General features: G+C 34.6%; 1 protein-coding gene and 1 long non-coding RNA gene across 2 annotated transcripts in view; both read right to left on the bottom strand.

Annotated features, from left to right (window-relative positions):
* Positions 1–5,113: 5,113 nt before the first annotated feature.
* On the bottom strand, positions 5,114–14,683 carry LOC143225442 (uncharacterized). Its single transcript, XR_013013854.1, has 3 exons — positions 14,028–14,683; positions 11,762–11,937; positions 5,114–5,968 (listed from the first exon to the last, which is right to left on the bottom strand). It is a non-coding gene; the product is annotated as an uncharacterized LOC143225442 (long non-coding RNA).
* Positions 14,684–16,373: 1,690 nt separating this feature from the next.
* The window catches only part of LOC143227131 (neural cell adhesion molecule 1-like), a 34,341-nt gene continuing 23,572 nt past the window's right edge, over positions 16,374–27,142 (bottom strand). Inside the window, exons 6-11 of the mRNA XM_076458640.1 lie at positions 25,547–25,837; positions 24,878–25,165; positions 23,963–24,259; positions 18,877–19,011; positions 17,954–17,981; positions 16,374–16,497 (exon numbers count right to left, since the gene is read on the bottom strand). Of these exons, the coding sequence (XP_076314755.1) occupies positions 16,374–16,497; positions 17,954–17,981; positions 18,877–19,011; positions 23,963–24,259; positions 24,878–25,165; positions 25,547–25,837 (1,163 nt within the window). The remainder of the gene's footprint in view (positions 16,498–17,953; positions 17,982–18,876; positions 19,012–23,962; positions 24,260–24,877; positions 25,166–25,546; positions 25,838–27,142) is intronic.

Genomic DNA, 27,142 nt, shown 5'->3' with positions numbered 1-27,142 from the left:
GGCAATGGATTTTTATATATTTTATAACTGTGTAAGCATGCCTGAATTTAATCTCCCTCTACTGGCTCAGCAAAATTCTATAACTAAAAAATATCAGGTTTTGATAACCGCTCGTAAACTCAAGTAAACGTTTAAAAATAACAGTCATCAGAACTTTCATTGTGAGGAAATGGCGGTTTCGCTGACGAAGTTGTTGATTTGTGTAATATGCCAGAAAATTCGTTTTGCTTCTGCTACGAATATGAATATGGAAATAAAGTTTCAGAATCTGTATTATTATCCTGTAATTTCAAGGACTTCTTTCATCAAAACGTTTGACGCAGTTATTCCCGAAACATAAACTCCCTTTTGAAACATCGTAAATTGTACTTTCTGAAAATGAATGCTCTAAATTAATGGTATTTGTCCAAGAGTTTGACCACTTCTCCTCAAATTTCCGCTAAAATAAAAAATATAAAACAGAATCAAGTGTACAGCACACAATAACCGAGTCTATCTTTTCGATAGAAGAAATAAAATTGTAGCAAAATGCTTTAGTTGTAATTTGCTGAAAGAAAGGCGTAGATTAAAACGTTTTATAGTTACAGTACAAGCCACTGTAAGTATAAATGTAAAATTAGTTATTTATTCGTTAACCTGCCAAAGAAAGCCAAAGGTGGGTCTCATGGTTTCTTCTCATATCGTGAAGTAAGTCCACAACTTGAAAATTCTGTCCAGAGGTGTGTCCTAATAAACAACTTAAAAGAAACCACATGTTATCGCAAAGTTAAATTTATCAAAGTCGAAGATAATCAAAGAGAGAAAGTATGTTAAATAAATATTGCTTTTATGAGATTGAACTTCTTTAAGATTTTGTTTTTAAGACTTTAATCCTACTCAATGACATCTCAACTCTAGATAACAACCTGTTTATTATATCTGTATTAAGTCCATCAATAGTATCTGTTTATTATATCTGTATTAAGTCCATCAATAATATCTGTTTATTAGTTCTGTATTAAGTCTATAAATATTATTTGTTTATTAGTTCTGCCTTGAGTCCATCATTACTATCATTCTATTAGTTCTGTCTTGAGTCCATAATTACTATCTCTCTATTAGTTCTACCTTGCGTTCATCGGTACTATAATTCAATTAGTTCTGTCTTAAGTCCATTATTACTATCTCTCTGTTAGTTCTGCCTTGAGTCCATCAATTGTATCTGTTTATTAGTTCTCCCTTGAGTCCATCAATAGTATCTGTTCATTTGTTCTGCCTTGAGTCCATCCTTGCTATCTCTCTATTAGTTCTGCTTGAGTCCGTTAATAGTATCTATTTATTGGTTTAATATTAAGTTCATAAATAGGAAGATTATCTTACTCCCATTCATGTCCACATTGTACAGTAATATTATTGTTACACCTGTACATTTTACAGTAGTATTGTTGGTACACCTATACGTTGTACAGTAATATTGTTGTTATATCTGAACATTCTAAAGTAGTATTTTTGTTACACTTGTATATTATACAGTGATAGTGTTGTTACACTTGTACATTGTATAGAGATAGTGTTGTTACACCTGCACATTGTACAGTAACAGTGTTGTTACACCTGTACTTTTTACAGTGGTATTGTTGTTAACCTTGTAGAGTAGCATTGTTGTTACACCTCTACTTTGGACAACAATATTGTTATTTGTTTGTTTGTTTTTGAATTTCGCACAAAGCTACTCGAGGGCTATCTATGCTACCCGTCCCTAATTTAGCAGTGTAAGACTAGAGGGAAGGCAGCTAGTCATCACCACCCACCGCCAACTCTTGGGCTACTCTTTTACCAACGAATAGTGGGATTGACCGTCACATTATAACGCCCCCACGGCTGAAAGGGCGAGCATGTTTGGCGCGACCGGGATGCGAACCCGCGACCCTCAGATTACGAGTCGCGCGCCTTAACACGCTTGGCCATGCCGGGCCTATTGTTGTTACACCTGTACTTTCTCATACAGTCTAGCCTAGACAGTAATATTAGTTAGTATAATTTCAATGCTGCTAGTGTATTCTTTCAAATTCACGGTCAAAAAGTAATAAAATTCACAAAACTTATTCATAGGGTCCAAGAAATGTAATTAATGTAAAATCAGATGATTTAATTACACTCTTGTAACTAGCTACAGCCCCACAACAAAAATTAATTTTTTTAAATATCAGGTACGTTATTTACAAGTGTTCTACACCATACCACTCATTCCAAGAATAGGAATCGAACAGAGGCTAAGAAAATCACGCAATGAACGTAACCACCTAGAAAACATTTAAAATATCAGATGTTTGAAACTGAAAATATCATGAAACGAATTATAGTGAAACTGGGAAACCCTTTTTTTTTCTGTCTTCCGTAGAACTATGACTTAAGAGAATTTCAACGAATATTGAATTTTCTTAAGCTGTTTCATAATCAAGAGTCAGTCGTTTGTAAATTTGATAAAATTGAGCTTTATTTAATTTATTAACTAAATGTTTAACACTGTTTAACTATCTGCTAGTTCCAAGCTATTTTACTACGGGGCGATGATATCATTTATGTGGGGCTGGGAATTTGTGATTCCAAAGAAGCCACCAGAGGGTGTTATTAAATGTCAAACTGAGTCATAACAGACTATCACTATAGTTCTTAATACGATGTTAGTTTCTACATTAATGACAGGATCAACTTTCTAGCTACATTTCAATATCCAAAACTAAGAAAACGTTTAAATACTTAAAACTAACATCCCATGTTTCATAGTTTGACTATTTGTACTTCATGAACGTTTATGTTTATGTTCCGGTTTAATCCATAATCCATGTGAAGGATTAGTTTTCATGTTAAGTTAGAACATTAAAACTCTTAGATGTTTATTCTTTGCATCATACACTTATATCAATGCAAAGGTTAAAACACTCGACTCACAACATTGGTGGTCACGGGTTAGAATTTAATCACCAAACGTACTTGCCCTTTCAGCTATGACGGTGACATAATGTGACGATCAATCCTACTATCTCTTGGTAAAAGAGTAGCCCAAGAGTTGGCGGTGGGTAGTGATGAGTAGCTGCCTTCCCTCTAGTCTTACACTGTTAAATTAGGGACGGCTAGAACAAATAACCCTGGTGTATCTTTGCGCGAAATGTAACCCAAGTATCTTTGTTTTTTCTTAGTTCTTTGATAACAATTAAATCAAAAGGGAAATCACATACAACATATATCAATATGTAACTACATATTTAAAGCGCCAGTTGGATTAACCATTTGGTTGTTGTATCTCGTTTGAAAATTCACGATCATCAAACTTCAACTGCGAAACTTGATCCAGATAACGTTTTACTTTTAGAACTTGGAAGAGTATTATATTCAGCTTTTATGTTTGTTAAGAATTACTGTTGCTTGTTTACTCAAACTCTACATATTCATATAAATTAAAACTAATGCAATACGTCCAATGGAAAATGAGTATTACGACCACACGTGGCGTGACTTACATTTCCGTTTTAATTTTGAGTATGTGCAACTAATATTCCAGTTTAAATACTTCTGTAGCATGCTCTATTGTTATAAGTATACTAGTTAAACTTAGTCTGCTCAGAGGACTGTCTTTCCATGTTGGCATAAAACATGGAAAATCTGGTTATTTATCATATAAAACACTAAAGTTTTAGTCCAAACGTAAGTGGATCTTTGTATTGAATTTATAATAACAACCAAAGTGTCTGATAATGTTTTACCATAACTTTTTTTAACATACCCCCATGATAGCCTTGGGAAAACTGTTTCTTCGTGCTAACCTAACACATTCGAACACTAGATGTCCATCCTGTATATCGTATTAATATCCATTTACTATAAGGTGTCCGATAAGTTTGGAACCATATGTGATTTATATCTTTTCTTAAGTTTAGAATGTGACCGATTATGGCGCTGTTAAGACATGACGTCGACTTATCCTCCTGTTAATCCAAACTTGTTTTGAATTAAGAGAACAACATGTGTAACACATCCTATAACATTCGTTAAAGTATCTGTGGTTCCATTCTTTTCAGACACCCTGTACTCTAACCGTTTTGCTCCAACTTTATACAGTAACATTAATATTATAGTTTGCCAAACTTTTTTTCTTAGTAAACGAGTTCAGATTTTAGAGTGTATGAGCAAAGTGAACTAACCATATACATCCACAAGTTTGTTTCGTTGTAGCGTTCAACAATACATCTCAACTTCTACGATTTCCTGTAGATCATTTATTTTGAATTATGAAACATCAGAACTCGCATATAAGAAGCATTATATATATATTAAAATTGTTCAATACAAATATTATAACAAGCAAGAATCTGAAGTATCAGCTTTACACATTCAGAATAAAAACGGGAATATACAGATCATGTTAAATCGTAAAACATCTTTTTTGCTTCAACATATTTTACTACTTTTGGTTCACGTGATTCAGACGATACCATTTGAACTTTTTGCTTATTAAACGACGGTAAACACTCCACAGGATAATATAAAAGTTATGAATAATATGATACAGCATAACATTCAACATCCTCTGGTGGCTCACTCGCGAACCACATAATAAATATTTGATAATGCCAAACAAATTATGTGATCCAGTTTAGTAGCCCACTTTGGACATATCATCCTCTGGTGCTACTTTGTGGAACTATGACGTCATGCTACCTTCCTGGTCTCATAGAATACCCCTTCTAACGTCTTTTAGTTACAACACTTAAAATGTTAGCTACGATCTCTGTATACTTATATTTATCCTTTTCCATATTTTAAAACGCAAAATAAATTTATTTTCATAGAAACTATTTTCTTTTAAATAATTGAAACGAATCTATTAAAAGAACCTTTGAAAGCTTAGAAAAATATTATCATGCATTTACCGCATCTTTATACAAAACAACATTTATTAAACAAGCAACAGAAAGAACGAAGTTAACACATAAACAGAATTAGTAGTGTAGTGAAGTCAACCTTCAAATATTCCGAAAAAAAATGGCTGTTAACGTTGGGGTTAAAAACCGATCGTTGTATACAGATTTATGACGTCAGGGAAAAACTGTTTGATTTAGTGTTTCCGTTTGAATAAATAATAAAAAAAAAACTTCTCTATAGTTTTCAAGTTCAACAAACACTCTTTAATGGTTATGAGTTATCACGTGAATAGAAAAGTATGAACAGTGAATTATTTTAATCAATACGATGAGTCTTAAAATATTTAGATTTATAAGGAATATACAGACACTACGCTGACTGATAATGCATACATTTACGCCATTAATAGAAACGATATATATATAACCTTCTCATCAAATGTTGTTATTGGCAAAGTTAAAAATCTCATTAAACTCGGATGTACGTCTACCACAGAAAAAAAAATGTTACTACGGTAACTGTTATCAATTTTACCAGTAAAGTATGTAACTGGCCAATCAAAAGAAGGCCACTGTGATGTCTCTCAAACATGGCTAAAGTTTATTGTACTAGTTAGGTATCTAACTAGCCAGTCATAAGAAGGTCACTAAAAAGGACAAAGTTTATTGTATTAGGTATCTAACTGGCCGGTCATAAGAAGTTCAAAGTTATGTAATAAGTAAGATATGTAAAGTAGATGCACATGCCGTCTAGTATTGGTGGGAAGCCACAGGGCAGGTAATGTGTCAGGAGTCAGGTAAAAAAGGATGGAAATTCTGATGTATCGGAGTGGATAATCTCTAGACTTTTGTTAGAGTCGTGCCTTTTTCTGTCCAGATTAAAATATATTGTCTGATTCTTTTTTTTTTTAAATTCCGTCAACGCCTGCTACTCTGACAAGGAAACAAAACGACTAAACCACTTATATCGTTTTTTTCTTGTAAGTATCCATATCTTGTCTTTCGGCATGAGGGCTGTTGGGTACAAAACACGTGCACCAGGTGGGAAATCCATTTATTTAGATATTCTAAAAAAAATCGTAAATTTGAAGTGTTAATTTACAATAAAAATAACAAGGAAGACTTGGAATTAAAATAAAAAACAAATCAAACTTTGTACTTAAGGAAAAAGCTACACTATGAGCTATATGTGCTATGTCCTTCACGGGTATCGAAACATGGTTTTTAGCATGATGTTCATATCTAACGCTGGTGTTAAAAAGGGTGAAATATCAAAGAACAAACCGTTATTAGCACGGTAAGATGATCATTAGTTTAGAGTTTGCTGTGTATTGACTAAAAACAGTAATATAATAATACAAAGCTAGAAGCTGGGTTTCGGTACCCGTGATGGGCAGAGTACAGTTAGTCCATTGTGTAGCTTTGTGCTTAACTATAAACAAGCAAAAATACTAATAAAGTATTTATTATGTAGCTAAAAATATTACAGTAAATTCCTTGTTATTCGTCATCGTCACATCTGGAAATTTCTTGTATTGGAAATTTCAAAATTTTCCAAACACAAATGCTACTTTTGTATTAATGCTGTCACCTCGTGTACCTTCCTTTCCATGGTTAACTTCAGTTTTTAGCCGTGTCTGCTAAGAAACTGATTTAAAATACACAACCCATAAATGTTTTTATATTGTTTAAAGTTTTGTAAAAGATTTATTGTGGTTTGAGATTGTTATTGTTAAGGATGATGCAGAAATATTCTACTTTAGTTCTTTAACAGGGTGTGAAAATTTTCCAATAAAAAAGATGATGCAGAAATACAGTAATTTAGATAATTAATAAGGTGTGAACACTTTTGCCGTAAAAGGATATTATAGAACAGGGGTGGCCAAACCTAGGCTCGCGAATCACATGCAGCTCATTGACATATAATATGAAGCTCGCGGAAATATGTTGGCTGAGCTCCTTTTTGCATCACAATTAATATACAGTCATGTGAAAAAGTTAGGACACCCTATGAAAGCCTGTGTATTTTTATAACATTTTTGGATATATAGATATTTATTCTTAATATTTTAAATACTGAGAGATTATAGGAATATAACAAAACAATTAAAACGGAAGAAAAGACTTTTCAAGATCTTCTGTAAATGTAATTCTACAAAAATGCATATTCTAACTGAGGAAACAGTTAGTACACCCCCATTTATTCCTACTTAAAATGGCTCAACTCACATACAGGTGTATCACACCAGATGCACATGATTAGAAGATTGTTACTCAGCATTTTCAATGAGGCTTGTTCTATTTAAACCTCAGACATTTAGTTTGGTGTGCCCTGACTGTTAAAGTGAGAGTGAGCACCATGACAATGACCCAAAACATCCAGTAAATCCACCAAGGACTGGCTGAAAACTAAGAAATGGAGAGTCCTGGAGTGACCGAGTCAAAGCCCAAATCTTAATCCCATTGAGATACTGTAAGGTGATTTGAAACAGGCTGTACATGCAAGAAACCCCTCAAACATATCACAGCTGACAGAATTCTGCATTGAGGAGTGGGGCAAATTTTCTTCAGACTAATGTCAGAGACTGGTAGATGGCTACATGAAGTATCTCACTGCAGTTATTTCAGTCAAAGGGGGTAACCTAGGTATTACGGGATAGGGTGTCGTAACTTTTTCCTCGGTTATAATATGCATTTTTGTAGAATTACATTTACAGAAGATCTTGAAAAGTCTTTTCTTCAGTTTTAATTGTTTAGTTATATTCCTATAATATCTCAGCATTGTTAAAATTGAGATTAAATATCTATATGTCCAAAAATGTTACACAAATACACAGGCTTTCATAGGGTGTCCTAACTTTTCAGATGACTGTAAAAAGGGAAATAAAAATTGTCAAGCTTTATAATTATTTACCGGATATAAACTGAAAGTCCACTAGATTAAAATATAAATTTAATGTTCATGATGAGCAAATATATTTAAGAATTTAAATCCTAGTTTTAATGCTAGATATGAGTCATGGATTAAAGAAATTTCGGATCAGCAAGGATTACAGAGGAATTGTGCTGGAGAATCAGTAATCGTACAAGCCGGTGCTGACAATATTAGTTTTAGTGGACGTGGCCTGCGATTGCGTGATTGTTGCGTGTGTGGCTGTATTGCGGGCAGTTAAATTAGCGGAGTGTTAGTGTGATACTGAGCGCTGTAGAGGTGGTTGTGTTGCGCGTGTTGGAGTTTATCGTTTCTTTTCACTTTAGTTTTTTAGAAGTGGCTGTGAAAATTTTGTAAAGGAAGATGGCGTCGTCAAATTGTAAGAAGGAAAGTATGAAGATGAAAACAAAAATTTTAAGCCAGAGTGGGAAGAAGATTTTGCATTCACCGTTAGAGGAGATAAATCTTTGTGTGTTATCTGCAATGTGTTAATCAGTCATTACAAAGCCAAAAACATGAAACGCCACTGTGAAACAAATCACAAAAAACTTTTCGTCTCATTATCCACCTAAATCAGAATTACGGAAAACAAATTGTGTTAAAATAATCACTAAATATAACCAGCAGACACTGTTGACAACGTTCAGTAAGAAAGTTGATACAACGTCTGAAGTTAGTTTTTATCATGGAATATTGCTGGGTGCTAAACGTCCATATTCTGATGGCGAATTTGTTAAGTAGAATACAGCTAAAGTTGTTGCAGTGCTAGATCCAAATAACACAAAACTTCAGTGACTAATATCACAAACACCAGAGAGACGTATCTCCCATGTCAGTGCTAATGTTGCAGGCAAAATGCAAAATGATTTAAAGAATTCCCTTGCATTCCGCTTAGCCCTTGACTAATCGACAGACATACAAGACAACCCACAACTAGTGATATTTGTTCGTAAAGTTTCCTCTGATATAATTGTGAAAGAAGAGATGTTGGACTTAGTGGCACTAAAAGAAACAACTCGTGGTGTTGACATTAAATATGCGCTTGACAGAGCCTTAACAAATGTTGGTATTCAACTGGATAAGCTCGTCATGTTGCAACAGATGGAGCACCTGCAATGGTAGGGAAAAATTCAAAATTAATTTCACTTATGAAAAGTGATACCAGCTTTCCAGAGTTTCTCCCTGTTCATTGCATTATTTATCGTGAACACCTGGCAGCCAGATACTTCAAGTATGTAAATGTTATGAAATTTGTTCTTGAAATTGTCAATTTCATACGTTTAAGTGGGAATACCCACTGACAGTTTAAAAATTTTATTGAAGAACTGGAGCTTGAAGGTAAACCCAGTGATGTTTCTTTCTACTGCGTTGTGAGATGGCTGTCAACTAGCAATGTCTTAAATAGGTTTATGGATCTGTTGGAACCTATTATTACTTTTTTGAAGAAAAGAAAAGATTATATCCTCAACTAGGAAATGATGAACGAATGCAAGATCTACCGTTCCTTACTGATATAATGAATCATCTATAAACTCTCAACTTGGCACTCCAGGGGAAGGATAAGATTATTTCTGATCTTACTCAGACAATTTTCAGCTTTCAGAATAAAATACGACTTTTCCAAAGAGACATATTGTCAAGAAACTTCAGTTACTTTCTCAATATCAAAAGGAGGGTAAATACATTACCTGATATTGAAATAAAAGACCACAAACTGGAAGAATACAAAGATAAATTACAAAGACTGCTTGATAATTTCCTATACAAGTTTAAGGACTTGCAGAAGATGACGTTCTTCTTCACTTTTCTTGCAAATCTATTTATGGTTGATGTGATCAGTGATGGTTGTCCAATTATCCAACCTTTGGTTACAGAATCATGCGCTGTGGAAATGGAACTAATTGAACTACAGGAAGACCTGGGTTTAAAGATGATCCATAAATCCCATTCTACAATTGAGTTCTGAAAGCAAGTTCCAGTTCACTCTGCAGTGAAGTTTGTGAAGTCGAAGCATCGTGCAGTCCTTACAAATCAACATCTAACAAAGCTAATTCGTACAGTCTTGACAACATATCAGCCGGAATTTCAACGATTCACAACGTCTGTTTGTGTCAAAAAATATTATGATAAGACTAAAGTTTTGTAAGGTGGTATCTGATTAAAATATCTAATTTTATTGTTTTACAGATTTTTTTCCATGTTTTGACCAGATATTTACTAAGGCAAATAAATATCATTAAAAATATCTGTTTTTATCCCTTTTATTTTTATTTTTGACAGTCTCATTTTATGTTAATGAAATACAAATTTGTATATTTTTCTTATATATTTCCATAGCTCACTACCGTATTAAATATGCTCAATATAGTTAAAACAATAATCAGCCAGGATTTTGAAATGATTTGGTGTATACATATGTGTGTACTTTGTGATTATTGAAACTAGTACAAATTAACAGTTTAAAAACTACATACATGAATAAATATTATTACGTACACGCATTTCTTAATATTTATATAACATTTATGTATCAAAATATGCATGTAACAATAAAAACGCGTGTGTAATATTTGTTCATGTCTTGCGGCTCTCATCAAACATCTGAAGTTTATCGTATGTGACTCACGTTAAGCAAGTTTGGTCACCTCTAGTATAGAAATACAGTAGTTTAGATCATTAACAAGGTATGAAAACTTTTTCTGTGGAAAAATGATGTAAAATACTGTTATTTAAATCATTACGAGAGTGTGAAACATTTTCCTGTGAAAGGTCGTAAGGAAAGTGATTTGGTAATATTAATTTTTGTTTAACCGGCACTTCATAGTTTCGGTAAATAACAGGCAATAAAGTTTTTACTGTACTTCGAAATACTTAAAATAACAAATGGATATCATTATATGTATAATTAATCATCTACGAATACTAGATCTCTATTAATACTTTTGGTAAAACCATAGAAGAAAAAAGATTCTTGTTAACGTTCGAATAAACTCCAATAGACCACTGAATAAAGGAATCGACAGAGAACAGTTGTTCACTGTCTATTGTAATTATGTGTATACTCAAACGCTTTTCCCCAATCATTCCAGTATTGTAATAATGTGTATACCCCGTTGTTTTTCTCTTTACCACCCAAATGACCCTGTAGACCCACTGAATGAATATACATAATATTTTTGCTCACGGCCTATCATTTTGTAGTTAAAACTCTGCATCCATTTGTTGCGATTTGATGATTGGTGAGTTGCAAGTTTAGATGAAGCCAATAAATTTACCATTTTTATGAGAAATAAACTAGAAATCTTTACGACATGAATATGTAAAGATTACATTAGAGTTCTTTGCGACGTAGGCCTGTCATGGCCAGATGGGTTAAGGCGTTCGACTCGTAATCTGAAGGTCGTGAGTTTGAATTCCTGTCGCACCAGATATGCTCGCCCTTTCAGCCGTGGGGGCGTTATAATGTGACGATCAATCCCACTATTCGTTAGTAAAATAGTAGCCCAAGAGTTGTCAGTGGGTGGTGACGACTAGCTGTGTTCCCTCTAGTCTTACACTGCTAAAATAGGGACAGCTAGCACAGATAGCCCTCATGTAGCTTTGCGCGAAATTCAAAAACAAACAAACTTTGCAACGTAATTATCATCTATTCGATAAAACCTAGTACAAAATTTGATCTTTTCGAAGGAAGAGATATCTATATCGGTAAAAGAAGGGGATGAATAGTTCTACGACCTGCTAACAGTCGCTCACTGGCGATAATGAAGTTGAAATAGTTTATTCATTGCAGCTAAAGTAGAAACCTCTCTTGACACTATAAGCAAGATAATTCACACAAACTTCTGTCAAAACATAGATGGAATGTGAATACTGGACTCTCAGGTTAAACATAATACAGACACAAAATTATCATTCTAACAGTTTTTACCTATCAAAAGATCACACTTCGGTGTTTCTTATTTCTGCAGCTCGATCAGGGCTAATACTCCTAGTCAACAATGGTGACGTAGTTAACGTTTTTACCCATAATTCAGTGTCTTCTTCCAAAAGGGGCCCATGGTTTTGTCTGAAAGGCTCCCGTGACTGAGAAGGGCGTGATAAGTCCTGCGATGTGAAAAAATATTTAATTTTCTAAATAACATGTAACTTACAAGGAACTTAACGTTAAAAAGTAAATATTTTCAAATGTATTTGCTGCCAAAAACGTCAATAAGAAAACTTCAGTTTGCTAAGTCTTCAAAATTATATGTTCACGAGATTATGAAATAACTTGGAACAGCAAATAACGGAACCGAGGCTCACACTGGACCTCTACTCATTCACGTGCATAACGAGCATAAGATAAACACTAGTCCAAAAACAAAACTTCAGTGTTAATACACGAAACATAACAGAAGATTTAATAATTAAGACCCAAACCAAATTTTAATGCTTATGTATTTAAAATTACTTCGTAAAATATATTTTGAAACCAAATGCATGTTGGAGAAATCTCACTCATTATACTGTTTTGTACTGTTACTTTAATGTTCGACTTGAAGATAGAAACATTTCTGTGTAAAATGTTCTAAGTTTTTGAGGAAAATGTTTCTATCCACTTTAAACTATTTATTTTACTATACAAACTTCTTTCTACTGTGTTAAGTACGTCAACATGATGTTTATTTTACTATACAAACTTCTCTCTACTGTGTTAAGTATATCAACACGATGTTTATTTTACTATGCAAACTTCTTTCTGCTACTTTAAGTACGTCAACACGATGCTTATTTTACTATGCAAACTTCTTTCTACTGTGTTAAGTATATCAACACGATGTTTATTTTACTATGCAAACTTCTTTCTGCTACTTTAAGTACGTCAACGTGATGTTTATTTTACTATACAAACTTCTTTCTACTACGTTAAGTACGTCAACACGATGTTTATTTTACTATACAAACTTCTTTCTGCTACTTTAAGTACGTCAACGTGATGTTTATTTTACTATACAAACTTCTTTCTACTGTGTTAAGTATATCAACACGATGTTTATTTTACTATGCAAACTTCTTTCTGCTACTTTAAGTACGTCAACACGATGCTTATTTTACTATGCAAACTTCTTTCTACTGTGTTAAGTATATCAACACGATGTTTATTTTACTATGCAAACTTCTTTCTGCTACTTTAAGTACGTCAACGTGATGTTTATTTTACTATACAAACTTCTTTCTACTACGTTAAGTACGTCAACACGATGTTTATTTTACTATACAAACTTCTTTCTGCTACTTTAAGTACGTCAACACGATGTTTATTTTACTATACACACTTCTTTCTACTACGTTAAGTACGTCAACACGATGTTTATTTTACTATACACACTTCTTTCTACTGTGTTAAGTATATCAACACGATGTTTATTTTACTATACAAACTTCTTTCTGCTACTTTAAGTACGTCAACGTGATGTTTATTTTACTATGCAAACTTCTTTCTACTACGTTAAGTACGTCAACATGATGTTTATTTTACTATACAAATTTCTTTCTAGTACCTTAAGTACTTCAACATGATGTTTATTTTACTATACAAACTTCTTTCTACTACGTTAAGTACGTCAACATGATGTTTATTTTACTATACAAACTTCTTTCTATTACGTTAAGTACGTCAACATGATGTTTATTTTACTATACAAATTTCTTTCTAGTACCTTAAGTACTTTAACATGATGTTTATTTTACTATACAAACTTCTTTCTACTACGTTAAGTACGTCAACACGATGTTTATTTTACTATACAAACTTCTTTCTGCTACTTTAAGTACGTCAACGTGATGTTTATTTTACTATACAAACTTCTTTCTACTACGTTAAGTACGTCAACACGATGTTTATTTTACTATACAAACTTCTTTCTGCTACTTTAAGTACGTCAACACGATGTTTATTTTACTATACAAACTTTTTTCTACTACGTTAAGTACGTCAACATGATGTTTATTTCACTGTGCAAACTTCTTTCTACTACGTTAAGTACGTCAACATGATGTTTATTTCACTATGCAAACTTCTTTCTACTACGTTAAGTACGTCAACATGATGTTTATTTTACTATACAAATTTCTTTCTAGTACCTTAAGTACTTCAACATGATGTTTATTTTACTATACAAACTTCTTTCCCTCTGTTACGTACATCAACTTACCGAGTCATGGCTTTGGGCAGCGCTGTCTTGTGAGTAGCTCCTTGGGCTAATTCCCGCTAGAGGACTCGTCCATCTTACAACGTCACCCAGTACAACCGTCTCGCTTTCATTTATAATGCGTAGTTCTGCCAAATTACCTATAAAAATTCGGTGGTTATAGTTTGTATACAGTATATCTCAAGTGGCAAATGTAAGCTAATTTTTACTAAGAAAGAAAGAAAATTTCGTGGCAGGTATTTAGTTTTTAAAGGAAGATGAACTTCCCGACTGGGGTGTTTGAATATTTATATCCCCCTTCGACCCGCTTACGATATAATTTTAATGCTATAAGAGATTGTATTTAATTTCTCTTAATGTTGTAGTATATCGGATGTTTATGAAGTTGGCATATTGAAAGTAGTTTCAGAGAAAAGCAACGAAAAGGCTGGTCGAATGAAGGCAGCAGAGCTGGAGTAGTCCAGGCTGACTCGTAGAAGAACGAAAAGAAGCGGCAAACCAACAACACATCTAACGTCCCCTGTTCAAGGCCACAAGGTAGCTGGGATCTAAAAATCCAAATGCCTCAGAATTTGCTGTGGGGAAAAACGGGAGTACCCCGTTTTTACTAAGAACGAAGTTTATTGGAAGTCTTTCATTCACCCTCAGTCTGAATTCTTTGAATCTCCAATATTTCTCAATATTACATAAATGTTTGTTTTCATGATTACATGTTCAAAAATTCATTATATATGCATTGGGGGTATATAAGAAGTATCTGACAATTCCAATTATCACTTTCAAGAAAATAGTTCTTGAAGATTGTGAAGCGTTTTAATTAATGCTTATTAAGGTAGAAACTGTATTACGAGATACGCTCAGCTTCATAAAGACTTTCGTGAACTAAAGTGTTGTGTTTCGTAACCATAACCTTCATTTTGTCAGTATAACTGGTGGTTTAACTTGTGTAGTGTCAGTTTTTTTTTGGGTGTATGAGTTTTTCCTTTCAAAGGAAAACAGTGAATTCTTTATCGTTAAAACGTTGCGTTCTTCAGCTTTACTCTCATTCTGTAGCAGTTTTTATTCCTTTGAAAATAGTTTTTATATATTTTCAGGCTGAAAGTCTCTCTAAAGACATTACAGTGTCGAATGGCTGCTGTAACAAATATGTAGTTGCTAAACATGTTCTAAACGTCACTAACTTAAAATATAGATATTTATAATTATTTTTTTATAATTTAATTTGCACGATACGCTGTTAATGTTCTTACTCGAGATGAAAGGAAGTGACGAAATTAGACGTATCAACGGATAGTTCCACCTACGTATGCCACATAAACTGAAACATCTCTATATGAACAAGCTACGTAACGTAGAATACTGCTATTAATAACCACATAACCTCAAGCACTACTACCTAAGTAAGCCATATTAACACCGAACACTGTCAACTAAAATATCGAACACTAATAGCGAAGTCACATAATACAGAACACAAACATTTTATGTCGCGCATATCCTTTCACCTGGTTTTACGTATTCATGAATGTGTTTTTGTTGAACTCAAATCATAAGAAAGTAGTTTAGAAAGTTGTTGTTTTAGAATTGTTTGAATTATTATACCACAAATATTACGACCTTTTTAGTCTATTATTAGCATATACGTGGATAATATATTGTAACCAATATTTTAAATGGTCGGTTTTTCGCTTAGGAATTCAATAATTTTGTTTTTCGGTGCTTGAATTATATGGAAACGTTGTATTAAGTACTACAGTTCTTAAATTACTAACTGCTACTATTTTGATATTGCTTAATAACTTAAATAAATGCTAATCCTATATCAATATTAAACTTGTTGGGGCCCGCCATGGCTAGGTGGGTTAAGTCGTTTCACTCGTAATTTTATGGTTGCGGGTTCGAATCCTTGGCACATCAAATATGCTAGCCTTTTCAGCCGTTAGGGTGTTATATAATGTGACGGGTAATTCTACTATTCGTTAGTAAAAGAGTAGCCCAAGAGTTGGGGTGGGTGGTGATGATTCGCTGCCTTCCCTCTAGTCTTATACTGCTAAATTAAAGACGGCTAGCTTTGCGCGAAATTCAACAAGAACAATTTTAAACTTGTTACAGAATATATATATATATATATATATATATATACAGGTATTTCAGCTGCTAAACCTGTGACATATTTAACATTGTTGCATAACATATCAAGGTATTTCACCTGGTATGCCTGTGTCAGTTTTAAATATGCCAAGTCTTGCTGTAAATCCGTATTTGACTGACAACACATACACACACCATAAATGTTAATATTATAATACTTCCATTAAGAGGTTCTCCAATAGCAATGGCAGATTTCTGTTAGTTCTGACTTTTATAGTTACTAGAAAACTTGCCTGGAATTATATCTGGCCCTCTTTCGTCTTCTACTATAGATACTGGGCTGTACGGTTCTTCACTTGCTTTTTGACTGTTATTCTCGTGTCTAAACAAAATATCATTTTCGTCAGTAGCTCGTCTTCTCAAGAAATGTAAAGTACAAAGTTTTTTATTATAAATTAAATTATTTCATATGTTATTCTGTTGAAGAGAGTCTTGGTAGTTTACAGTGAATATGTTATATACATCCCTGTTTGTGTACTGCTTTTTACATAATACAGTTTCAGAGATAAGTATCACCTTCGTAGTGTTGAATTCTACGTTTTAGATAGCAGTATGCAAAGTATATTGAACTATTTTAGTTTATGTGACATTTACTATGCAAGTATACGTTGTTGGTATTTGATATTCTAGACATTGTCTTCACTTCACCATCCTAACAAAATATCTAGTTAATAATCCAGTTGTTTTCCTGGAACATAAATTATTGTTATGTAGATATAATATTTCTTCTCAATATTATCTTCATTCTTTCCCAGATAATTTAAATAAAAACTATGGAAGCACACAAGTGTTTATCGCCTATGGTCCCCTATGTGTAATTTCCGAAAATATTGTTTATTCCATGGAATTCTGTGGGATGAGACAGTGTAATTGGAGATACTTTGGCTCAAGATACCAATAAATCGCACCATTGTTGGTATGAAATAGAACAATAATTTTTTCTATGAAACAATTCAGTAAATCACACCATTTTTGGTTAATATATCTCAATCATATCACGTAAACAACAAATCAGCAAACTCCATTTCTCGTTAAGATGTCTCAATCAAGTTGTTTTGTACTGTATTAAATCTAACGGCTAATTAAGTAAAACAGTATCGGATTAAACAAAACGTTTAAAACTGATTAATTTATTTTCATTGTGAAATAAAGTCAAAGTACGCAAAACATAATAATAATATTTAATAAAGCACAATTTTGAAGAATTTCTTCAAAATACAAGCCATAAAAGAGTAGTTGTGTGTGATTTCAGCAAAAATATTAAATTTTGTTACATATTTTAATCAACTGATTAGTGTATAAGTAATTAAGTACAAGGAATTCAGTGTGGCTCGCAGCGTGGTAGTTAAGTGAAGTTTGTAGTTGTGTTTTTATTTTGAGTGGCACTCAATAGACGTTGCAGCTTAATGTAATTGTTTATTTACTTTGAGTGTTACTTAAAGCAGCTTGGTGTTCTGTGTAGTCATATCCTTACATAGGGTAGTACTCAAGATGAGTTATTTTATGTAGCTATTTATTACTTTGAATAGTATTCAAATAAGGTCAGTTTTACGTGGTTATCTTGTTTTGATTGATATTAAAGGGAAGATGTTTTTAACATTGTTGTTTTAAAGTTCAAGTATTACTTAAGGGAAAGTCCTTCATAACAAATTGATTATTATTTTTGTTTTCTCTTAAATGAGGTAAAAAAAACAAAACATGCAAGCAATAGTTTGTGATGTTTATTGAAGGTGGCAAAAGCCATAATTTACAGATAGAAAAAACTTCTATCAACTTACATGGTGTCGGCTTGAGCAAAAGGTTTTCCTGTAATGAAGAAACGGTTAGAGTTAGAGTTTTTTATCACATTCAGACAAGAAAGAATGAAACTTTAATGTATTGCTCCAAACTGGAACCAGTTTGACATCTACTCGCATATCTATACAACAGAAGCAGCAAACCACTTCTCGAGGAATAAGTCTTCTACACCATAACACATTTCACTTCCAATTGGTTTGATATGAATTTTGCCTAAAGCTACACATAGGCCATCTGCACTAGCCGTCCATAATTTAGCGGTGAAAGATTAGAAAAAAGACAGTTAGTCATCACCAACTTTTATTCTTTGACCAATGAATAGTAAGATTTACCGGCACATTATAACGTCCCCTACCGCCGAAAGGGCGAGAATTTTTGGTAGGACAGGGATTCGATCCTGGAACCTTCAGACTGCAAGTCAAGAGCTCTAATCACCTGGACATGTCGGGTCTCAATTCCAACTAATTCCAAACCAATCGTTCCTCACGAGTATTATATTTCCAATTTAATATTAACTGCTATAATATACATTATGGTATGCAGGAAGTATCTTCAACAGGTGTTTCCATAACACCATTTTACACATGCGCACACCCAATTATTATTGTTTGTATCTTTTAGAAAAAGGTTCGATTTAAAGTTCTGATATTAGGTGTTAGTTTTTTAAATAGAGGGTGACGCAAAATATACTATACCGATGGTGTTAAAGAAAATTATTACGAAAACAACTGAAATGAAATTAATCATAGTTTGTTTCACAGTAACAGGTAGCAGTTAAATTACGTCCAATGAAACAACAGTGTAACTACTCTGTATGTTGAAAATGAGCGACGTTTCGTGAGTATCAAGTATGACTGAATTATGAAACTAAACTCTTGGTGTAGTTTTAGTTACTGTTACACACCTGAGTGTCTTTTCCCTCGTCGAATTCGTAACTGTAACTTAACAAAGAACACGATAAACGCCAACACAAATAGAATCCCTGCTGCTCCTGTCACTAGGATTGGTCGGATTTGTGTGTTCCAGAGACCGGATGATCCTGTACGAAAATAATCGCTAAAATATAAAACTAATGTTACAGTTGCTTTACAGTTACACGAAAGGTAAGTTGTTTGTAAAACTGGAACGAAAATTACTACTTTGTTCATTCTGAAATAAATTTTAACATTTTCGTTTTATTAAACTTTCGTCTAACTTGCATAAACTTGTTTGACATTTTCTTTTGTTATTCCAGACATATGTAAAATGTGAATTTCTTTGGTTGTCGCTAAGCGCAAAGCTACACAAGAGGCTAGCTGTGTTTTGTCCATCACGGCTATCAAGACTTGATATTTAGTCACTGGGGATGGAGTAGAGCGCGTGCGTGAAGGCATCTGCAAAATATAGCACCAAATGTTTAAGTCTGGTAAACATTTCAGTTGGTCAACATTGAACTAGGTCGTCAAGACAGTAAAAAATACACAACAATCAATTGTACTGTTGGTTCAATATTTTAGTTGGACGATATTTAACCATGATGTTGAGGCAGTTAAGATATATAGCAATAAGTTGTGTTGTTGATGAAATATTTAGCTCTATAAAGCTTCATACTGAGATTGAAATTGAGAAAACGACTTAAATAAAAATAAACCGAAATTTAAACAATTCTACAACACTAAGCACTGGTTGAATATTTCTTAGAAAAAGAAATAATTTTTTGAATTGTATCTAAGAATATTTTTATAATGGAAAGCTAAGACACATATTTGATAGAAGTGACCTAAGTTAATAAATTGTTATTACTTAACCAACCTGTTCGATTGCAGTGAAGTTATATCATTAACTTGATAGATTTTCCAACTGACGTCTATCTACAACCCAGTGTTTTATAAAATTTTCCATCTAAAAGATTCTTTACGGTCGGTTCCTTAACCTGAACTTTAATAAGAGTTGTTTTAGTTTATTATTGGCACAAGTTTTCTTACATGATCATTGGATTCGAAAGAAGTCTTAACACCAGAAGATTATAAAATCTTCTTTTGTGAAAGGGGAAACTAGTGATGGATTTATATACAGTAACATCAAACAGAGAGTCAGTGCCACACTGTTAGTCCTCCTGTTTCAAGTCGCTACCTACAACACAGGAAGGTACGATTACTGAAAGATATGGCCAATGAACCATGAAAACCTAGAGAGATTATGTAATTGTTATTTGTCCTTGATGACGAGAAAACCCACTTGTAGAGAAAATATATAAGTAAAAACGGCTGGTATGGATTAAGAGAATTTTTTACGTGGAGGAGCGAACAACGTTTCGACCTTCTTCGGTCATCGTCAGGTTCACAAAGAAAGAAAGAGGTAACTGACCGAAAGCTTACCACATGCTTGAAGGGGGTTGTGTAATTAAGTGTAGGAATGTAAAGAGCGTGCTTAGATGTTTGATTATATTTATTAATATAGGTATAAAGGTGTTATTTTGTATTGGTTTATTTTCAGCTTGAGTTGTTTTGTAAGTGAGGCTTCTTTAATTTTGCGTTTGTTTCTTTATTTAGTATTTGGGTGTTTTTTCTGGTTATGTTGTGTTTATTTGATTTGCAGTGTTCGAAAACGTGTGAAGGAAACTCTGTTGTCATAATAAACACGAATGTATACATCAAAAAAATGAACATCCTATCAGACACAAACAAATTTAAACCAATACACACAAATCCAACAAAAACACACGAAACGAAACTAACCAAAATACTACTAAAAATTAAAAAAAACCAACACAATTTCAGAAACACTTTATTCCTACCTCAGCAAGACCGACTCACGCACACCACAAATATACGGCATCCCCAAACCTCATAAACCAGATTGTCCATTACGACTAATAATGTCCACATATTAATCGTTTAATTACAATATTGGTAAATACATAACATGGGCATTCTCCAAATATGTAACATCAGCCAGCTCATTCATCAAAGACTCCTTTAATTTCAAGTCTAATCTTAATCAACTTAATTATAAAGCCTTAATGGCCAGTTCCGATGATATATACCTCTTTACAGAAGTCCCAACCGCTGAAGCCTGCAAGATAGCCTTAGAACTCTATATCCGAGACCCTAACCCATCAATAGACATCCCCAGCAACCAATTTGCAACCCTCATAGAATTCACCACGATGAAGACAAACTTCATGTTCAACAACCACAACTATATACAAACAAATGGCCTAAACATGGGCAACCCAGTATCACCAGTTCTAGCCAATATTTTTATGACACAAGTTGAAACACAAGCAATTAACACAGCATTACATCCACCACTATACTGGTACAGATATATAGATAACACGGTTGCGGGATTCACATCTACAGAACACACACTTAATTTTTTCAATCACATTAACTCTATACATCCCAACATTAACTTCACATGTGAACAGGAAGAAAGCAATCAAATATCATTTCTTAACCTGAAAATTAGAAGTACCGACACACAATTTAAAACAGAAATCTACCGAAAAATCACCCATACTGGACTATACATTCCTTGGGACTCAGCACATGAAACAAAACAAAAAGTCAACATATTAAGAAACCAAATAAACACAGCCATAAAAGTATGCTCAACAGATAAAATTAATGACGAATTAGACAAAATAAAACAATACTTTATCAACATCAATAAGTTTCCCCCACAAACCGTAGAAAACATGATACGCACACACCTAGACATAAAGCAAAATCAAGTAACAAAAGTAAACATATCCCACGAATTAACTTATCACGAAACCATATACTGCTGCATACCATATATTCCCGACAGCAGCAGAAAAATAACCAACATTTGGCAAAAACTAGTAACAAAATATGACATTCCAGTTAATACCAAATTTATTCAAAAACCCGGCACAAAACTGAGATCTATACTATGTAAAAACTGCACTGACAAACACCACACCAACATTATTTATAAAATATAATGTGATAACTGCCACGACTTTTATATTGAAGAAACAAGTAGAAAAATGGAAACCAGATTCAAAGAACATAAAAAGTCACCTTCACACGTTTTCGAACACTGCAAGTCAAATAAACACAACATAACCATAGAAAACACTCAAATACTAAATAAAGAAACAAACATAAACAAACGAAAAATTAAAGAAGTCTTACTTATACAACAACTTAAACCCAAAATAACCCAATACAAAGGAACACCTTTATACCTATACGAGGTCTGTTAAAAAAAATACGCGGACTGACGTCATAAAACAAAATGTACTTTATTTAGAAGTTCCAGTTCTGGGACCCCTTCAAAGTACTCACCTCCCCAACGCACACACTTATCCCAACGGTGTTTTCACTTGTTGAAACAGCCCTGGTACGCTTCTTTTGTAATGTCCTCCAGCTCCTTCGTCGCATTTGCCTTAATCTCGGGAATCGTCTCAAATCTTCTTCCTTTCAAGGGTCTTTTGATTTTGGGGAACAAGACAAAATCGCAAGGAGCAAGGTCAGGTGAGTCGGGGGGTGGGGAAGTACAGTGATCGAGTGTTTGGCCAAAAACTCACGAGTTCTGAGGGCTGAATTTCACAGCAACGCGGTGCATCGTCAATTTTTCGGTCAAAATCTCGTAACAAGATCCAACTGATATTCCACACTCTTCAGCAAGCTCCCTGACAGTCAGACGTCGATCAACACCCGTACCAGGGTGTTGATTTTGTCGACGTGTGGGATGTCAGTTGACGTGGAAGAACGTCCAGGACGCTCATCATCTTCAATGGACTGTCGACCATCCTTAAAACGTTCATGCCACTTGAAACATGCCGTACGCTTCATAGCAACATCATCGTAAGCCGTGTTAAGCATAGCAAAAGTTTCAGTCGCAGATTTTCCAAGTTTAACACAAAATTTCACAGCAAGTCGTTGCTCCTTCAGGCCATTCATTCTGAAATCCGCCAAACGAAAAAATCGCACTTCACTTAAAACCGCGTAGCTAATACACAAATGAAGATATCTGCAATCGGGAAATGGCGTCGTAATCAGCTGATCTGTGCAAACCTAGCGACACCAAGCGGATTCCCCTGGAACCAACTGGAGCCGCGCAATTCAAATAGTCCGCGTATTTTTTGAACAGCCCTCGTATTAATAAATATAATCAAACATCTAAGCACGCCCTCTACATTCCTACACTCAATTACACAACCCCCTTCAAACATGTGGTCAGCTATCGGTCAGTTACCTCTTTCTTTCTTTGTGAACCTGACGATGACCGAAGAAGGTCGAAACGTTGTTCGCTTCTCTACATAAAAAAATTCTCTCAACCCATACCAGCCGTTTTTACACATATAATTGTTATTTGGATTATCTTCAGTTAAAATTGCTGTGGTAATACAACAGGAACACCACACTGATTGCTGGAAAGTAACGGATATCAGTAGTGTTTATTGAAGTGTTTATGACTAAACCTTTCCCCCAAAACACAATGGGGCGATAGAATTATCGTTTAATTATGACATACCATACGGCAGAACACGACTTTCTCAACTGCTGGGATTGTGTCGCAAAAAAGAAAGAAATTTTAAAACGATTCAAGTTGAACTGGACGAAAATAACCAAAACGATTAGTAAATGAACGCACATGCTGAAACATGAGAACTTGGCAATTGTTACATTATTTTGAAAGACAAAATTGTGATAAAGTTACTTGGAAAGAACTATTAAACTATCGATCTTTTATTGCAAGTTAAGTTTCTCAGATTAAATCTATACTGACAAAAGTTGTTAGGGTATAAGCTGCCCCAACTGTTATATTAATATAACAAACAAAGTATCTTTATATTTAAAATTCGGTTGTCTTTAAAACCTGTACATTAACCTGTATGTAAAATAAGAAGACATCCAAGTGATAAATACTTTTAAAAAACAACAAAAAAGACATAAGTAAAAAGTTGATATATCAATACCAGTGTCGAATGATATTCTACAAGATCCGTGTAACAAGAATATCTCATTACTCACCTTCATCTTCTACTGACGGAGAAAGTGTTGTAATAATATTTTTCCATTCTGGACTTTTTCCTTTTGCGTTTACTGCATAAACATAAACCTGAAACCTTCTACTGTTTGAAAGCCCTTTGATTGAAAACAGTGGTTTCTTGGCTGTAAGTTTTCTATATTTTTTCGCCATGTTATCTTCCCGTATTTCCAATACAAATTCTTGACTTGAACCTCCGCTGTAGCCTTCGAGACAGCCAATCTCCACGCTGTTCGTAGTGACATTTTTCACGGTGCAATTTGCAGGCATTGCTGGAAGCTCTACAATAAGTCGAACATACGTTTCATAGAGTAAGATATTAAAGTGGCCTTCTGTTTCCATTAGCTGAACACTGTCCATAATAGCAAAGCACTAACTTTTGTATCTGCTAAACAGATACTGTTAGATATACTCAAATGCCACCTTTTAAATCCTGTTGTTACTAGCTAAATAGGACTCTGTCCCGACTGGTTTCTTGTTGACTATTGTCGTTACCAGCTATGTTTTGTTAACAACGCATAGAAACTAGCATTGTCCTTACTGTTACTGATTAAACATTACTACTGTCCTTACTGTTACTGATTAAACACTTACGGTCCTTACTGAAACATTATCACTGTTTTTACTGTCACTGTTTAAACATTACCCTTCTCCCTGCTGTCAATGGCTAAACATTATCTTCGACTTTATTATCACTAGTTAAACACTTGTTATATGTATTCTGGTTAGATTGCTGTAAAAATGAATGAACCATATTGAAGGTAAGAGAAAAAGTATTTGAAATAAGGTATGACAATAACTTTACAGATAAGTGAGGTGTAAAAATTTATTTTTTTTTTGTTTCGCTACTCTTATGTGTTAAATACGACCGTAACATAATAAATTAGGGTATACTTTACCTACAGCTTTGACTCTATAAAGACAGGGTTTAATTTGTGTCCCGGCTCTGTTACTTCCCCAGCAGGTCAGTGTACCATAGTCTTCATGATTCTGGGGAATAAAAGTCGCAGTGCTCCTGGTCAGCTCTTCCTGGAAGGTCTGCACTTCTCGGCTACCACAGGAGTTGTTAAACAGCCACCGAAATCTGACCTGCTCAGGATCCGCATCGACCTCGCACAACACCTGCACCGGCTCGTGGACACCAGTCCTATAGAGGACTCGCTGGTCTGGCTTACACACCGGAGCATCTGAAGTCAGAACAAAACACATCTGGATAGCAACAAATCGATACACGAAAACTTATGTGTACACTATTTGTGATAATGGACATAATTAAGGCAAACAAACGTTACCTGTGTCTGTAAAGTGGAGTGTTAAATAAGTATTTCACAAACGTGTAATTTCTGTGGCTTTCATTGTTAAAATAAATTACGTTTAACTTACCAGTATGATATACAACTAATTATAATGTACGTGGTGTTTTATAAGTTAATAAATTATAATTTTAAAATATTAGATATTTGAGTTCGGTGATGATGGTAGAAAATAGGTGTGTGTCAAATGGTACAATCCAGCTTCACGTAAACAGAATTATTTTGTAACAAGAGACACTACGTCTTGTATCTTACATTCAATACGAAGACGAACTGGTTTGCTCTCTCCAATTCCTTCGCTGTTAACGGCCTTACAAATGTAATGTCCTCTCTGGGCAGCGTCGACCTTCTGCAGGACCAAATTGTTGTTTTTTATAATAATACCTGATGATATGTTAGAGCGAAGCTCCCTGTGTTCAAATATCCAGTAAACAGCTGTCACCCAGGGGTTAGCTTGAATCTGACAGTCGAAAACCACTTCATGTCCCTTTTTTACCAAGGTGTTGTTCCAGTCATCAGAGCTGATAATGTTGACCATAGGAGCAACTGATGAAATCATAAGAAAGAAACAGAGCATTTAATAAACACAACAATACTAGATCTGATCGGTCTCTTATCTTTACTAACTAATAAACACAACAATACTAGATCTGATTGGTCTCTTACCTCTACTCCCCTTGGTGAGGATTCCTGTACATGGTGAGGGGACCTCCCAGAGAAGGTTCTGTTCTTTTAGTTTACCTTTTCTGGGATCTAAACATCCATCCACGTGTTTGCTGTGCGTGGCGACCCGTGAAGGGAAGAGAATCCTGATGGTTGAGGCGTCCAACCCTAACATACTACTTTGGTTTTGAATTACTGTAGACGGGCGGCCTCCCCAAGGCCTCCCTAGGGTCAACCAAGTACCAGTGTTGGACGTTTTTATGTGTGTTTTGGACGTCGTGTCTGATGCTGGTGTTTGAGTATAGCGCTTACGAAACCCTAGTGTTGGTGCAACGTCTTTGATTGACATTGTAGTGTGTCCATTCGTAGGGCTCCATGGTGGGTAGATATTTGAGTTCGGTGATGATGGTGGAAAATAAGTGTGTGTCAAATGGTACAATCCAGCCACTGGGCACCGAAATATTCTTTATTTATTATTTATCCTCCCATTAAAATGAAAAGTAAAATAGTGAAAACAGGCCGCAGGTAAACGACCACGTCTTGAACATTCTGAACAGCAATTTTCAGCTTCTTCAACATCTGTGCCTCATTTTCTGATATTAAATTCTTTATCAGAGAAATCTCTATGGCAAATGTTTCCCTTTTTTCGAGGGTCGCGGGTTCGCGCCCGCCAAACAATGATTGCTTACGCTGGCACAATGACTGATTCGGCCTCCGTATGCGCTTTCTTGCATTAATAGGCCCGGCATGGCCTAGCGCGTAAGGCGTGCGACTCGTAATCCGAGGGTCGCGGGTTCGCGCCTGCGTCGCGCTAAACATGCTCACCCTCCCAGCCGTGGGGGTGTATAATGTGACGGTCAATCCCACTATTCGTTGGTAAAGAGTAGCCCAAGAGTTGGCGGTAGGTGGTGATGACTAGCTGCCTTCCCTCTAGTCTTACACTGCTAAATTAGGGACGGCTAGCACAGATAGCCCTCGAGTAGTTTTGTGCGAAATTTCCAAACAAACAAAACAAATTCCCTTTTTCATTCAGAAGGGACTAAAGGGACTTACTGGTTCTCCTAAATCAGTCAAAAAAGCTTCGCTCTGGTGACATATTGGTGGAAACTTCTACTCCTAAACACAGTGAACTCCTCTTGCATTCAAAAGCAATTGGGGATATACCTATTGAGAGTACTCCCCATGTTA

The sequence above is a fragment of the Tachypleus tridentatus genome, chromosome 9 (assembly GCF_004210375.1).
Source record: "Tachypleus tridentatus isolate NWPU-2018 chromosome 9, ASM421037v1, whole genome shotgun sequence".
Lineage (NCBI taxonomy): Eukaryota > Metazoa > Arthropoda > Merostomata > Xiphosura > Limulidae > Tachypleus > Tachypleus tridentatus.
The sequence above is the reverse complement of the archived record's forward strand: the minus strand, read 5'-3'. Positions and strand labels throughout refer to the sequence as shown.